The following is a 17,670-nucleotide window of genomic DNA, read 5'->3' as shown; positions in this document are numbered from 1 at the left end:
ATGATCTCTAAAAAAATTATAGGTTAAAATCGTCTCTTCAAAAGATGATTTCTATTTATTTATTTACTTTAAAAAATTATTGTCTAAAAGAAAGAAAAGAATAAAAGACGATTTCTTAAAAAAAAATAAAAAATTAAGGGAAGAAATCGTCTCTTTCGATTTCAAAAAATTAATTTTTTCCATGTTTTATTATTTTTAGAAACATTTTAACTAATAATATATTTTAATAATAAAATTATTGTAAATATATGTATGGTAAAATTAATTAATTTTATATTTATTATTATTGATATATTATTTATAGTTATAATATTTATAAAAGTATAAATTATATTTATCATTTTATATTGATTAAAAAAATATTTTCGTCTTCATCTCAATTTTTAAGTGACGTAGCTTTGTATTATTAATTAAAAATAAGAAAACAAGTAGCATTTATGCAATAATATAATTATTATAAATATATGTATTATAATATTAATTAATTTTATCTTGCTAAATTTAATATATAAAAATAATTATAATTATTGGGATATATTATTTATCAATAATAGCATTTATAAAAGTATAAATTATGTTTAGTATTTGATATTAACAAATATTTCGGTCTTTATCTCCAATTTTATCTTTAAATTAATTTAATTAATTATAATTATAAATAGAAACTAATTTAGTTTTATATTACTTTTTAGTTATAAGATAAATAATAAATATTTTAATTTTAAAATATTATCTATTACGTTTTGTTCTTTTCACTTTCCAATTTAAAAAAAAACTATTATCAATTTTATGTAAAAATTGAGTTTATAAAAAAAGTTATTATCAATTTCTTTTTTTAAGTTTAGTGAATTTATTTATTTTATTTTTACAAAATCAATAATTTTATTTCACTTTAATTTGTAGATTAATTTTATTAGATAAGTTTTAAAATTAGAAATATTATTCTTTAATTTAAAATTTAATCGTAAAAGGAATAAAATATAAAAAAGTAAATTAATTTTGAATAAAAATTTCAATATTAAGAGATATAATTTTTTGAATATTAATCAATTTAAAATGAAACAAATAATTTTTTGATTATCAATCAATTTAAAATTAATTTATTTTCTATATTTCTTATAGTTAAATTTTAAATTAAAAAAATAATATTTTTAATTTTAAAGTTTATTTAATAAAATTAATTTAAAAATTAAAACAAAGAAAAATTATTCATGTTGTAAAAAAAAATTTAATAAACTAAAAAAGGAAATCGGTGATTAATTTATTTTTTAAAAACTCAAATAAATTAAATTGATAATAGATTTTTGTTTTTAAGACGAAATTTAAAGGAACAAGAAAGTAATAGATAAAGTTTTAAAATTAAAATATTTATTATTTATATTATAAAAAATAATATACAATTAAACTTGTTTTTATTTGTTGTTATAGTTAATTAAATTAATTTAGAGATAAAATTGGTGATAAAGACCAAAATATTTTTTTATTGATATCTAACTTAATATAAATTAATATTTTTGTTAATATCATATACTAAATATAATTTATAGTTTTATAAATATTATAATTATAAACAATATATCAAATTTAATAAACACAAAATTAATTAATTTTACAATACATATATTTATAATAATTTTATTATGAAAATATATTATTAATTAAAATGTTATTAAAAATAAGAACTCCCCTTATTTCATTTTTTTTTAAAGAAACCTTAAAATTTCCTTAAAAAAAAAAAAAAATCATCTTTTCAAGAAACAAATTTAGACTTTTTTTTTTTTTTTTTTAAAAGAATTTTTAGAAACCGTCACCGCAAGAAATGAAATTTTTGAACAAAATAATAATAATAATAAAAAAATCGTTTATTCAATGGACGATTTTAACCTATACATTTTGTTTTTAAAGAATTTTTTAAAATGTCTATTAGGAGATTATATGTACTTCATATCTAATTTCTATTTTTCATGCTTGGATAAAAATTAGGGTAGATTTGAAAATATTCTTTCCTACTATTGTTTCCGAATAATTCTTTTAAACTATCTTACACTTGCAAAAAATCCAACAGTCATTCTGATATTGGTCTTCTTCACTTCTACTTGTAGTTCTTCTAAAGGTGAGATCGGTCGTGCTGGGATATTTGATTTAAGGGATAAAATAATACCTACATTTTAAATGGTCTAGAAAAAATCGAATTTGGATGAAGGAGAAATGATGACCACTGGATGCATGCTACGGATAGGCATCTATGTGGAAGTGATGTTCTTCTCTACGCATACGAGTCGAATACGACGCCATATCTTTGGGGGCGAGGAAAAATATACGGAGACTTGGAAAGCACCTAAAATCTTAGGCTTTTTTTTATATCTAGGAACACCTATGGATGCTCTTACAACAGTTGTGTTCATCTTCTCCTATGTATTCTCCCTCTTAAGAATCTCCACTGCAGTAGACACCATAACTATAAATCAACACATTAGAGCTGGTGAAACCATCACTTCAGCGGGCGGGACCTTCGAATTGGGTTTCTTCAGTCCAGGTAATTCCAAGAATCGATACTTGGGGATATGGTACAAGAAAGTGGCTCCTCGGACAGTGGTATGGGTTGCCAATAGAGAAAGTCCACTAACTGATTCATCAGGAGTTTTAAAGGTCACTCAGCAGGGAACTCTTGTTCTGGTCAACGATACTAATGGAATTCTTTGGAATTCTAGTTCATCACGTTCTGCACAGGATCCAAACGCTCAGCTTTTGGAATCTGGAAATCTTGTTATGAGAAATGGTAATGATGGTGATCCAGAAAACTTCCTATGGCAGAGTTTTGATTACCCATGCGATACTCTTCTTCCGGGCATGAAGCTTGGAAGGAATAGAGTAACAGGCCTGGATCGGTACCTGTCATCGTGGAAGAGTGCTGATGACCCTTCTAAAGGTAATTTTACTTATGGGATTGATCTAAGTGGATTTCCACAACTATTATTGAGGAATGGTTTAGCTGTAGAGTTTCGTGCTGGACCATGGGATGGTGTTCGATTTAGTGGAATACCTCAATTAACAAACAACTCAGTTTATACATTTCATTTTGTTTCTAATGAAAAGGAGATATATTTTATTTATTCTCTAGTTAACAGCTCTGTTATTATGAGGCTTGTGTTAACTCCTGATGGTAAAGCTCAGCGGTTCACATATACTGATCAAAAAAAATGAATGGACTCCTTATTCAACTGCACAGAGGGATGACTGTGACGATTATGCAATATGTGGGGTATATGGAATCTGTAAGATTGATGAATCTCCAAAATGTGAGTGCATGAAGGGATTTAGGCCAAAGTTCCAAAGCAATTGGGACATGGCAGACTGGTCAAATGGATGCATTCGAAGCACTCGGCTGGATTGTCAGAAGGGTGATGGATTTGTAAAGTACTCTGGTGTGAAACTGCCAGACACGCGGAACTCCTGGTTTAATGAAAGCATGAACCGTAAGGAATGTGCTTCCCTGTGCTTGAGGAACTGCTCTTGCACTGCTTATGCAAATTCGGACATCAGAGGAGGAGGAAGTGGATGCTTGCTCTGGTTTGGTGACTTGATTGATATCAGAGACTTCACTCAAAACGGGCAAGAATGGCTGCATCAGAATTAGGTATGAACTTCTCTTTTTCTTGCCTGAGAAACATCAATCTGATACAAATTTCATGGTATATTTATTCAAAGGTTTTTAATCAGTTGTTCACTTTGCATACTTGCCTCTAGTTTTATCCCTTGATTTTGCGACTTAAAGCTGTCTCAATTATTGCTGATGTGAAAATTTTGAGACCAACTACCAAGCACATTATTTCATGGAATAGTATACTTATTTTCTGTGGATTAGAGTGTAAAGCTGAGGTCTACTCAAAATTTGGAATATTTTTCTTTTAGATTTCAATTATAGTAAGCTAGATGCTATAACACACCAATACACCAATTGATTTGTGCCCTCCAACCCTATGGCAACTGCAGTTCCTGAACTCCTGCTTTCATGGTTGTAAACCACAAATATATTTTGGATCAACGGTTACTACTCATAGGAATTTATGGTTTTTCTATTTTATTTCCTGACTTTCCTGCTTAATTTCTTTCCTTTTGTGTCAAGAAGCTTCTTCAAGCATAAAAAGCAGCTCCAAGAAGAAGAAAAAGCATGTCATTATCATCTTTATATCAATTACAGGAATAGTTCTTTTAAGTCTAGTCCTGACCTTGTATGTGCTCAAGAAAAGGAAGAAGCAACTAAAGAGAAAAGGTAAGTAACAAATCATAGTGCTTGTATCACCATATGTATTAGTAAAAAGTACTTCTACATATTGTCTGATTATGTAATAATAATAATAAAAAAAAAGAAGCAATGGATTGACTCGACTTGATTTTAGAAATAATGAAATGATGTAGACTTGGAAATGGGCTAAATTTTAGGTTTGTCAATTCTTTAATCGTTTATTCTATTCACCATTTTGCAGGATACATGGATCATAATTCAAGAGATGAAAATAATGAAGGCCAAGCGCATTTAGAGTTACCATTATTTGACTTGGATACATTATTGAATGCCACCAATAACTTTTCTAGTTACAATAAGCTTGGAGAGGGTGGTTTTGGACCTGTCTATAAGGTAAGGTTATACTTTGGCTTTTACGTAGAAGACAAGTTACAAGTTAATAAAACATTATAAATACACAACTAAGCATCTTGCGAAGTAGTTGATGTCCCTAATCCTCATAGTATATATCTAAATGAAGCAACATGTATCAAGGCCACTATATGCCTTAAAGTCTTGAAGGCAGTGTATGTGCCAACATTTTTGTGTCTCTAGTTTCTATAGGACTCCTCATATTGAATATCAACAAGTTTCATTTAATTTACAAAGCTTTCATAATGAAAAGAATGTGATGTTTTCAGGGAATATTGCAAGAGGGACAAGAAATTGCAGTGAAGATGATGTCAAAAACTTCTAGACAAGGATTAAAAGAGTTCAAAAATGAAGTTGAATCCATTGCAAAACTTCAACACCGAAATCTTGTAAAGCTTCTTGGATGCTGCATTCATGGCAGAGAAAGAATGCTAATTTATGAATACATGCCCAACAAAAGCTTGGACTTGTTCATTTTTGGTTTGGCTCTCTAAAACCATTATATAGTTTGTTTGTCTAGTCAAGTGACTTCTCTTTTCTTTCTCCTCTCCTATGCATGCTGGGGAAATTCTTTATTTACAATGCATTTAACTAATTTGAAAGAAAAATTATTGGGAACTAGATAAAGCATAGATGCATTAATCTAGAAAATCTTTCTTACTTCTATTTTCTCTAACATTTTGGCTCTTATATAAAAAGTTAGGGGTTTGGAACCCTACCACTAAGATCCATTTTCCATCCTTGACAGTGTTTTTTCATCACTGAGAATGAGTTTCAATTATACTTTCGTTTTTATATGTCATTACTTTGAACAATTCTTAGGGAACTTGAAATCATTTGTTTCTTGAAATATTTTTCATTTATTTTCAATAATCCAAGTAGTAGAATGGGTTAACTTGAATGATAAAAAATGGACAGATCAAATGCAAAGCGTGGTACTAGATTGGCCTAAGCGCTTCCTCATTATCAATGGGATTGCTCGAGGCCTTCTTTATCTTCATCAAGATTCCAGACTCAGGATAATCCATAGAGATCTAAAAGCAGACAATATTTTGCTAGATGAGGAGATGACTCCAAAAATTTCAGATTTTGGTATGGCTAGAAGTTTTAGAGGAAACGAAACTGAAGCAAATACAAAAAGAGTGGTTGGAACATAGTAAGTATATTTAGTAATTTTGTTTAGTATTCTTCTTTATATTGGTTGTAAATTCCTGTTTTTTTTGTTCAATGGTTCCCTATAGTGGTTATATGTCTCCAGAATATGCAATTGATGGACTATACTCAACAAAGTCGGATGTTTTTAGCTTTGGTGTTTTGGTGCTAGAGATTGTGAGTGGGAAGAGAAACAGAGGATTTTCTCACCCAGACCACTCCTTTAACCTTCTTGGGCATGTAAGTATCGAGTAGTATTGACCTCATTTCACTATGATAAATCTACTGCTGACATAATTTTGAATTTTCTAGGCATGGACATTGTACATGGAAGGCAGGTCTATGGAGCTGATTGATACATCAGTTGGGGACATGCATGATCTATCACAAGTGTTACGTTCGATCAATGTGGGACTCTTATGCGTACAGTGTAGTCTAGATGATAGACCAAGCATGTATTCGGTGGTTCTGATGTTGAGTAGCGACGGTGCACTTCCTCAGCCTAAAGAGCCTGGTTTTTTCACTGGAAGGGAAGCAAAGTCCTCCTCAGGCAATCAGGGGCCATCTTCAGGCAATGGGGTCACCATTACAATGTTAGATGGTCGATAGAAGACATTCATGTTGATGTTCATTGTCTTAAAGCAAGCCATATTTTGCAAGATGAGGAGATGACTCCAAAAATTTCAGATTTTGGTATGGCTAGAAGTTTTGGAAGAAATGAAATTGAAGCAAATACAAAAAGGGTGGTTGGAACATAGTAAGTATATTTAGTGATATGTAAAAATTCTTTATCTCCATTTCTTGTGAATTTAACCCCTTCTTCAACGGTTTCCTATAGAGGTTATATGTCTCCAAAATATGCAAGTGAAGGATTGTATTCCACAAAATCTGATGTTTTTAGCTTTGGTGTTTTGGTTCTAGAGATTGTAAGTGGGAAGAGAAATAGAGGATTTAACCACCCAAACCACGACCTTAGTCTTCTTGGGCATGTAAGTATTAGGTAATATTTCTTTATTTCAATATATATAAGTATTGTTGATCATCCTTTAAATTGTCTAGGCGTGGACACTCTTTATGGAAGATAGGTCTTTAGAATTTATTGATGCATCAATGGGGAACTCATGCATCCTATCTGAAGTGCTACGTTTAATCAATTTGGGTTTGCTATGTGTGCAACATTTCCCAGATGATTGACCAAGCATGCATTCTGTGGCTCTAATGTTAGGTAGTGAGGGTACACTACCTCGACCCAATGAGCCTTGTTTCTTCATTGATAGGAATATGATGGAAGCAAATTCTTCCTCTGGTACTCAATCCACCATCACACTATTGGACGCTCGATAGAAGATGCTTCATGTTGATGTTTTGTTGTCTTTAGACCTATGACTTCAACTACTTTTGGCAACTTTTCTCAACCACACTGCTTAGCATCTAACAAAAGACTCATCTAAGATGTTATCAGGTGATTAATCTTTGCTGCTGCTTTTTGTATGGATGATGATAGTTATTCATAATATATAAGTTCAATAATAGAAGTTGATTGTATAATGAAAGCTATTCTTTCCAAAAATACTAATTAGTTGCACGTTGTAGGGGAAACCTTGACTCTCTTTTTGGTCTTTTGCTGATCTTTTATTTCTTCTAAAAAGGGTTTTGGTTTCTCTCTTGATTTCTATTTTAATATGTCAGAATCAGGTAAAGCAAAAAAATAAAGAAGAAAAATATGACCTTTTAACATTTCAGCATCAAGAACAAGAGGTTATTTATATAAACAATTCACAAAAATCACAGTGAAACAAAAAACAATAACTAATGTGCTTAATTATTTTGTGGGGTTGACATGTGAGATTTACATAGCTCTAGCTTCAAATTGGGATGGATTTTGTTATTTATTTGAAGGGAATATATGCCACTTAGTGTTAGAAAATGATTAATTGATCATGGCCAACCAACCAAATTGTCTTGCTCTATGTAAGTCAACAGTACATCAACTCTTTATAGATGACGAGGGATATGATACATACTGGTATAATCGTGAGATTGGAGCTGGTGGCAACGTTAAACTGGGGTTTTTTAGCCCAGATAATTCTACAAATTCAGACTTAGGGATATGATACAGGAAAGTGTCTATGGAGACTGGTATAATTCCCACTCAGCTAATTCAACGGGAATTTTAAGGGTCATGGACCAGGGAACTCTATCCATTCCCAAGTGCAATCCATTCATGTAGAAGGTCCAAATGTTGAGCTTTTGGAATTTGAAAATCTTGTCATGAAAATTGGAGATGATAGTGATCCAGAGAACTTCCCTTGGCAGAGTTTTGGTTATCCCTGCAATACACTTCTACAAGGCATGAAATTTGGAAGAAACACAGTGGCAGGTCTGGATTGGTTCCTATTCTCATGAAAGAGCATGGATGACCCAATTAAAGGTGATTTCATATATTGGCTTGATCTTAATGGCTTTCCACAACTAATTATGAGGTATCGCTCAGGTATGGTCATTTGGACCGGATTGAGATCGAACCGGGGTTGAACCGCTCAAACTGGCGGTTCAACCGGTGAACCGGACGAACCGGCTGGTTCCAAAGGAACCGACCGATTCAAATAATTTTAATTTTTTGAAAAAAAAAATTACAAAATAAAACTATTACCCTCTCATTGCATGAAAGGAAGGATTCCATGTTGGGCCTGTCTTATGACACAACCCACATGCCCACTCCAATTATTGTGGGCTTTTTTTTGAGCCCACAAGACCATGCCAAGCCTTTGCTGAGGATGGCTTTTATAGGAGTCATTTGACCCCTTGTTTCTCTCATTTTCCAATGTGGGATTGCTTTAATCAATGAAAAAAAAACATAACAAAACTCCACAAGAGGATTTGAACCTTGGACCAATCCTTAACTATAGTCCACCTAAGACACCACTCGGCTACATGTGTTTTATTATCTCATATGCCAAACAAAACAATATATATTAGATTTTAAATTTTTTTATAATATTAAATAAAAATAATATAATATTTTTAAAAATTATGAAATTAGTTTAAATTTTCATTTTTTTATATATTCACATTTAAATATTATACATATTTCATTTAATAAAATTTAAAATATTAATATGATTTAATTTGATAATATCAAAGATATAAAATAATATTATTGATGTTTAATTTATTCATATATATTTTAAAATTTTTATAATTATTTTTAATTTTAATAATATATAAATTATATATTTATGACGTCACCGGTTCAATAGCAGTTCGACCGCCGATCCGACCGGTGAACCGTGAACCGGTACCTTTTCCGGTTCGATCACCGGTCCGGTTTTGAAAACATTGTTTTAAATATATATATATATATATATATATATATATATATATATATATATATATATATAATTTGTCATATTTGGTAATAATATCCTCTACATGGATAAAAAATATAAAATTTATAAATGTACATTTATTATTAAGTTGCATTATAGATTATTTTACAATATTATTATGATAATATGTATAATTTTAAAATATATTTAATATTAAAATTATGATCCATTTAATTTAAATGTATTCAATGGTATCAAATAAATAATACTATATGTATAATTTTTTTAATGTTTATATTTATTATATTTAATAAATGTATAGATTATATAAAAAAACTATTAAGAAAATTATGTTTTTATATTTTTGGTAATAAATTAAATCAAATATAAAAATAAAATAATTATAATTGATTTATTTAATAATAAAAAATCAGTAAAATATCAGTAAAATATTTAGAAATATCTACGAAAAAAAATAAAAAAATCTGTAAAATATCGGTAAAATATCCAAAAATATTGGTTGATGGATATATCTTCCCGAATTTTGTATTGGTATCCATGGATATTAGATATATCCAGATATTTTAATCATTGTTTAATATTGGAGAATGAATGCATGAACATGCCTCTTGAATCTGGGCCTGTTGGGATGTTTTTGAGAGGAGATGATATGTTGAGACGGAAAAACAGAGCAGAACATGGGAGATAAAATCATGGCATCAGAGAAATACAACTGACCTCTGTTTCTTCTTTCTCTCTTTTCTTTTCCACAGAGAAGATTACAAATTGGTTGGAGACTAACTGATTCTGTCTTTTATCTAATTCTAAAGCTAACCTCAACTAACTGTGGTACTGTTAATGCTAATCTCAATTAACTCTGAAACAAATTTTGTTCTGGAACGTTCTATCAAACATGCCACCTCAAGCAAAATGGGGACTCCTTCATAGTGAGCTCAACCTTAAGGATGTTGAACTGGGATATAGACAAGACCATTGTTAGTATATCAACTACCTGATCTTTTGTAGCTAGGTACATACTGAATGTCTAACTCTTTCTGCAACACTTTGTCACGTACAAAATGGACATCTACTTCCATTTGTTTGGTGCGAGCATGAGCAGCCAGTTTTGAAGTAATGCAAGCTACCCTAATGTTATCACACCGGATTAGGGGACGTGAAGAACTAGGGACTTGTAGCTCTTTTAGTAAGGCTTGTAACCAGGTCATCTCTGCTGCTGTGTGAGCCAATGCTTTGTATCAAGACTCTGTTAACAAAATTTCATGTCTTCTCCATTAACACCAAAACACACATATAGAATATATTCAACAATTAATCTTTAGATAGGAACCAACCTGAATCCATTTTGACGCTTTTGATGAAGACGGTATGGATCTTCTAAGAGCAACGGAGGGCACCACCTCTTTCACTGTATTCTCTCAGGCAATGGGAGCGGGAGAGAGAGACGGTTCAGTTCTTTTCAAAAGATGTGATTATCCAAAAGACACAAACCAAAGCCCTTTTATACCCTCCTGCCTTAGGGACCATACCCATTGGTTATTGGGCCTCACGGGCCTTAGGCCCATCATCTAAAGCCCGTGATGGCATTGGGCTCTACACATTAGGTGGCCCATACTCAAGATTAAATCAGAAATTGCATGTTAAAAGATAGCTTAATCCTGGACAATGTTTAATATATTGTCGGTCCACATTTATTCTATCAATCTCCCACTTGGACCACATATATATTACAAACAATGTTCATGATAATACTTTATTGAGCTCATCTTTGCTATCTTATTCAAAATATCCTTAAACAATCCGGTCTACTAATTATGCTAACATAGGATTAAAGCGGCTTTCGTTAATCATAATTATAACTTGACCTATCATCAATCACAACATTAACAAAATTAGCAACATGGATCAAGTATGGATGTGTAGCATGGAAATTACATAGAATATGATCTTTAATATGTCTATTTCCAATTGGTCCTATTTTATGACTAAAAGATAGTCAAATAACACTTTCAACACTTGATGCTAAACTGCTTCTAAAAGTCATCATTTCAATTCAGAGTGTTCAAATACAATAGTCTTTAAAATCAAGGTCTGTACAGATAACACAACATAATATCACATCAAGAGAATAAACACAAAATCTAAATACAAACTCCCACTATTCTGACACATCATCAATGTGTACAACACCCATATGTGTGACGTGCTCATGATATACTTTGGGTGGCAAACCCTTAGTGAGCGAATCAGCAATCATGGAGTTTGTGCTTATGTGTTCAATCGATACTTGAAGACTCTGAACTCTCTCTTTCACAACCAAGAACTTGATGTCAATGTGTTTGGACTTTGACGAACTTCGGTTGTTCTTAGAATATAATTCTGCGGCCTTATTATCACAGTTGATTCTCAATGGTTTCTCAATCCCATCAACTATTCGTAACTGAGTGACAAAATTCCGCAGCCATATCCCATGGTTTGATGCTTCGTAACAGGCTATGAATTCTGCCTCCATGGTGGAAGAAGCAATAAGTGTTTGTTTAACACTTTTCCATGAAACTGCTCCTCCAGCTAACATGAAGATGTAGCCTGAAGTGGATCTCCTACTATCAAGACATCCCGTGAAATCGGAATCCGAATATCCCACGATCTCTAAGTGACTTGATCTACGGTATGTGAGCATGTAATCTTTAGTTCTTTGTAAATACCGCATAACCCGTTTTGCCTTTTTCCAATGATCCATACCTGGGTTACTTAAATATCTGCCTAACATTCCAACAATGTACGCAATATCCGGACGCGTACAAACTTGTGCATACATGAGACTTCCTACTGCCGAGGCATAGGGAAATCTCTCCATATCTTTCTTCTCAAGTTCATTTTTCGGACATTGGTGCAAACTAAACTTATCGCCTTTTGCTACAGGCGTGTCTCCTGGCGCACAATTGCTCATGCCAAATCTACTCAACACCTTATCGATGTAGGCCTTTTGTGATAACCCAAGTATACCTCTTGAATGATCCCTATGGATCTGTATACCCAGCACAAAAGATGCATTACCAAGATCCTTCATGTCAAATTTACTAGACAGAAACCGCTTGGTTTCATGCAAAAGTCCCACATCACTGCTTGCAAGTAGAATATCATCAACATATAACACCAAGATAATGAATTTGCTCCCACTGAACTTAAGGTATATGCATTGATCAACAGTGTTCTCTTTAAAACCAAATGAAGTAATCACCTGATCAAACTTTCGGTACCATTGTCGGGATGCTTGCTTTAAACCATATATGGACCTTTTTAATCTGCATACAAGTTGCTTTGAATCATTAGACTCAAAGTTCTCCGGTTGCACCATGTATATTGTCTCATCAATGTTGCCATTAAGAAACGCAGTTTTAACGTCCATTTGATGTAGCTCTAAATCATAATGAGCTACAAGTGCCATGATGATTCTAAAGGAGTCCTTTGATGAAACTGGTGAAAATGTCTCCTTATAATCAATGCCTTCCTTTTGAGTGAAACCTTTTGCAACTAGGCGTGCCTTATACCTAACAATATTGCCTTTTGAATCCCGCTTGGTTTTAAAAATCCATTTACAACCAATCGGTTTTACACCTTTAGGCAACTCTACTAGGTCCCAAACACCATTGTCTTTCATTAATTTCATCTCATCCTTCATGTCTTCTATCCACTTTTCAGAATTAGAACTTTGTTTGACTTGACTTACTGAAATTGGATCGTCTTCCAGACCCATGTCAAACTCATGTTCTTGGAGATATACAACATAATCATCTGAAATTGTACTTCTCCTTTCTCTAGTGGATCTCCTTACTGGCACTTGTACTTGAGGTTCTTGAGGTTGTTGAGTTACCTTTTGATGAACTTGAATCGGTTCCATAACTTGAGCAGGAGGAATCTCAGGTGTGTCTTGAATCCCTGTTATCGACTATACATTCTGAATAGTGTCATTAAACATAATATGACCATGTCCAGTCGTAATAATAGGAATATTAACAAATTCCTCTTCAAAGACCACCTTTCTTAATGGCTCTCTCCCACTTAACTCAACATCCTCAATGAACTTAGCATTGCCCGTTTCAAAGAAGGATTTAGTTGAGGGATCATAAAATTTGAAACCTCTTGACCTTTCAGAATACCCTACAAAGTAGCAGCTCACTGTTCTGGAGTCCAATTTCTTTTCATTTGGCTTGTAAGGCCTAGCTTCAGCTGGACAACCCCAGACATGCAAGTGCCTAATACTAGGTTTCTTGCTAGTCCATAACTCATATGGGGTTTTGGCTACTGCTTTGCTTGGTACTCTATTCAAAATATAAACTGCAGTTTTTATGGCTTCACCCAAAAGTGATTCTGGTAAGGTGGAATGACTAATCATACTTCTTACCATATCCTTAAGAGTACGGTTTCGCCTCTCTGCTACACCATTTTGGCTCGGAGTCCCTGGCATGGTGTATTGAGGAACGATACCACACTCCATTAAATATTTGGCGAATGGCCCTGGACGTTGTTCTCCGGATCCGTCATATCTACCATAATATTCACCTCCACGGTCAGATCTAACGGCTTTTATTTTCTTGCTTAGTTGGTTCTCAACTTCAGCTTTGAAAATCTTGAACACATCCAATGACTGAGACTTTTCATTAATCAAATAAAGATAGCCATAACGTGAGTAATCGTCAATGAAAGTGATAAAATATTGTTGTCCATTCCATGAAGGGATAGGAAATGGACCACAAATGTCTGTATGTATCAATTCCAAGACGTCACTGCACCTATTGGCATTCTTTTTCTTTATATTTGTTTGTTTTCCTTTAATGCATTCTATACAGACTTGAAAGTCTGAGAAATCAAGTGGATCGAGAATTCCATCTGACACAAGTCTTTGTATTCGTTGATTTGAAATATGACCCAAACGCTTGTGCCATAACATTGATGAATTCTCATTCATTAATTTTCGCTTAATGCCATAATTACTTGAATGCAAGGTTTCATTTCCATTAGTGGCCTTTATGTTCAATTTATATAGTTTGTCTGTTAGACTACCTGTACCAATAATATTTGAATTTAGATAAAGACTAACCATTCCATTTCCAAATGAACAACAATATCCAAATTTGTCCAAACATGAAACAGAAATTAAATTCTGTCTAAACGATGGTACTACAAAAGTCTCTTCCAAATCCAATGTACATCCAGAGTTGATTCGCATGTAACTCCAAATGGGTCATTTAATAAAAAACATTTATAAAACCTATGACCTCATACTAATGTAGCAAAGCTACTATAGTATAGTGGCTCTAGGGTCGAACTCTGGGATGGGTTTTCATTCTACCAGTGATATACTCAAAATTAGAAATTGTATTTAATGATTTCCTTAATCAAAAACTTAAAGTTTAAAAGAAAATAAAATTTGTTTTGAAAGTGTTTGAAACTAAACTAACATAAACTAATTAAAAATGGAAGAAAGAAAGTCTCCTGGAGCTCAGGATTGCTAGGATCAAGTTTAGAATGCAAAGTGGAAAATTCCGGATTTTTCTCATCGCATTGGGGATTTAACCTATAGTTATTTCCCGAACCGGTATAGGTTTAACAATGAAGATTTAATCCATAATAATCAATATAAATGGTAGTCAAAGTCCATTAATGGCTTTAGACACTATAGGTCTTCACCTTGAACCGCTTTCCAATGACTCGTACATGATAACTAATGGACTAATATGGATCTAGCAATAAGCATCCATAAAGACCTGAAGCTTACCATGTATTGGTCATTCAAAGTGATTCTAAGGGATTTAAAGCAAAACTTTGGATTTAAAAGCCATTTATGAATTCCAACTACCTGAATTTAATGCACGAGCGTTTTCCACCTTGCATCTGGACTTTTCACCTAGCTTCCATCACTCCAAGAAACCGAAAGTTTAGCCTCTCATCCTCCAGGCAAACATCCTTAGAGGTTGTTTGGCTTCCAAGAAAAAGAAAATAGTAAAGAGCAAAGAGAACGAGAGAGCTCTGTAAAAATTCTAAGTGTAAAAACGTAATACGTATTCCATATCCAAGAGGTAATTTCCACCCCTTATATAGTCTTTACAAAAGCAAAAGCTTGTGATTGGTTAGTTACAAGGATAAGAAAGGAAATTACATCAAAAAATACATAGGAAAATATCTAAAGTGGAGTCGGCAAAAACAGAGCAAAATTTGCACCACGCAAGGGGTGTGCGAAAATTTCGCACACCTGAAGAAGGTGTGCGAATTTCGCACACCATTCGCACAGCTAAGGGGGTGTGCGAAATTTTCGCACACCTGGAGCAGTTGTCTTCCGAAAGCCATATCTTCCTCGTTTCAGCTCCAAATCATACACGGTTTGAAGCGTTGGATTCTTGACTTCCTGAGCTTTGAAATGGTATATAGTATGTAGAAAATGGACTTCGGGAAGTGCTCCAAAAGTGCCAACGAAGACTGCAGCTGCTGTCCTCTGTTTTCCTCCTTGCTTCTCTTTGCTTTTCTCCTTTGATTGGCTTGTCTTAATGATCCAAAAAGATGTCAAAACACTAAAACTAGCCACAAATATGATTATAAGACATTGCTAGGTCCTTAACATGCCAATTGGACTAAAGATGGAGAACTACTACACAAAAGTGCTTAAAACATAATGCATTAAAGGTGTAAAATAGCACTTTTTGGGTAGTAATCACTCCCCCCAACTGACACATTGCTAGTCCCTGAGCAATGAAGGAGAGAAAAAGAAAGAAAAATAGATAATATAATAATTTACAAAATCATGCTGATCACTCCAAAAAATAACCAAGTGGCATGATTGGATCAAACACTCTCGTGGCAAGTCAAGGATATAAAACTCAATCATCAACACGAGTCATCAAATAACTTACTTATCACAACATTCAAAGAGCGGCCATTATGCAAATTTGAGTATCAAAATAATTTCCACTTCCAAAGGATCAATGCTTAATATTCCACAAAAATCTAAGTGTTAAGGCGCTTAGTTTCCAGTTATAGTATGTCAAACTATATTCTTCCCCCAACTAAGGTTTTTCTCCAACTTTAGCAACACTAACTCATATATAAAAGGCTAAGAACGCACCCTTCCTTCCTTTTTTTTTTTTTTTTTTTTTTTTTTTTTTTTTTTTTTTTTAAGTGTCACTCCACCCATCCACCCATGTAACGAGCAGTGAGGTCGGTGAACTCCCAACCAATAAAGGCTTAGGGCACCAGGCTTTAAAGATTTTCACCATATACCCCTCGGACCTTGCTCGGGTTTCAAAGCAAGTGAAGCAAAAATTATTTTCATAAGACACATTGGCCTTTAATAAGGTGTCCCAACACTAATAGAATGAGGTCAATGGCACCAAGTCGATAATTTCCAAAGTTTAGGGGGGTGAGAAAGTTTTCCATCTTATAACTGGAATCTAATGTGTTCAGTGTGTGAAAAGATTAGAGTGGAAGACTTAAGCTTGAAAACAAAAGAAGCTTCAACAATTTATCAACTTTAATAAGCATAATACAAACTCTGAGACTATGGCAATAAGATAAGAATTTAATTTCTCCCATTTACTTTTGAGAATTTATCTTTGAGAAAACAAAGAGAGTTTGCAAAGAATTTGTTAGCAAAATAACTTAACAAATTCAACAAATTACTTCCTCAACTCTCCCCCCAACTAAGATGAACATTGTCCTCAATGTTCCAAAAGCAAGCGATAAAATAAGGGAGGAAGTGATACCTCCTGATAGTAAGGGACTCTGAATGAACAGGAGAAACCACATGTTGCATAAGAAAAGGAAAATCATAAGAGTGATGAAAAGAGGAAATAAAATGGAATAGCTAAAATACACTAAAAGAGAAGATGTCTATATAAACTGAGAAAGTACAATATACAAAATAAACATGGAATACATCCAATCCCAGTATAAAAGTGGTCCAAAATATATAAGACATCCCAAAACGTAGCATATAGATACAAAAAAGGAGAGGAGTGATCGTATGATCAAGTAGTAGGCTCCTCTGGTGGATAGGAGGGGTCCTCCACTGCAACTGTGGAAGGCACCGCTACAGGTGGAGCTGGTGGCACAAGATCGAGGTGCTGCTGAATCTCACGGAGAATGAGAGTCTGCTGGTCCTACTGAGTCTGGAAGTGGTCCATGCGCTCCATAATGGCCGTCTGAGTAGTGGTCAAAGTCTGGAAAGAAGTGAGCAAGGCACGATACTCTGGACCAGGGATAGTAATGGGCGGCTCTGATGTAGGAGGAACAACAGGTGGGGCATCAGATGATGCTACCTCCGGTACTGGCTGTGGAGGGTCTGTAGTGGACGGAGCAGGAGGGACTTCCCTTGGCTCGGGAAGTTCTGGGGACTGGCGATGGAGCCATATCTGAGTCCATTGGTCAAGAGAGAAGCTCTCTCGACAATGGCGGCGGGGCTCTAAACGAGGGTCTGTAGGAAAACCCATATGCGCCAAAACATGGCATAGCAGCCGAGGG

At 33.6% G+C, this 17,670-nt stretch overlaps 1 protein-coding gene and 1 pseudogene across 4 annotated transcripts in view; both read left to right on the top strand.

Moving 5' to 3' along the window:
- The window catches only part of LOC100247061 (G-type lectin S-receptor-like serine/threonine-protein kinase At4g27290), a 32,963-nt gene extending 25,534 nt beyond the window's left edge, over positions 1-7,429 (top strand). Inside the window, exons 2-9 of one of the 4 annotated variants that reach the window (XR_009465252.1) lie at positions 4,127-4,273; positions 4,488-4,639; positions 4,927-5,137; positions 5,576-5,813; positions 5,899-6,049; positions 6,122-6,566; positions 6,731-6,798; positions 6,869-7,429. Coding sequence is in view for 3 of the 4 variants with exons in the window: in XM_059735329.1 (XP_059591312.1) it covers positions 4,127-4,273; positions 4,488-4,639; positions 4,927-5,137; positions 5,576-5,813; positions 5,899-6,049; positions 6,122-6,418 (1,196 nt within the window). In the remaining variant the exon portion in view is untranslated. Of the gene's footprint in view, positions 1-4,126; positions 4,274-4,487; positions 4,640-4,926; positions 5,138-5,575; positions 5,814-5,898; positions 6,050-6,121; positions 6,654-6,730; positions 6,799-6,868 lie in introns of those variants that run through there. The other 3 variants (XM_010645998.3, XM_059735329.1, XM_010646001.2) reach the window with 3 other exon arrangements.
- Positions 2,251-3,637, top strand: LOC109121817 (G-type lectin S-receptor-like serine/threonine-protein kinase At4g27290; annotated as a pseudogene).
- Positions 7,430-17,670: the final 10,241 nt, after the last annotated feature.

Source organism: Vitis vinifera, chromosome 19 (genome assembly GCF_030704535.1).
Source record: "Vitis vinifera cultivar Pinot Noir 40024 chromosome 19, ASM3070453v1".
Taxonomy (NCBI): Eukaryota; Viridiplantae; Streptophyta; class Magnoliopsida; order Vitales; family Vitaceae; genus Vitis; species Vitis vinifera.
This window is presented reverse-complemented; position numbering and strand designations above follow the sequence as displayed.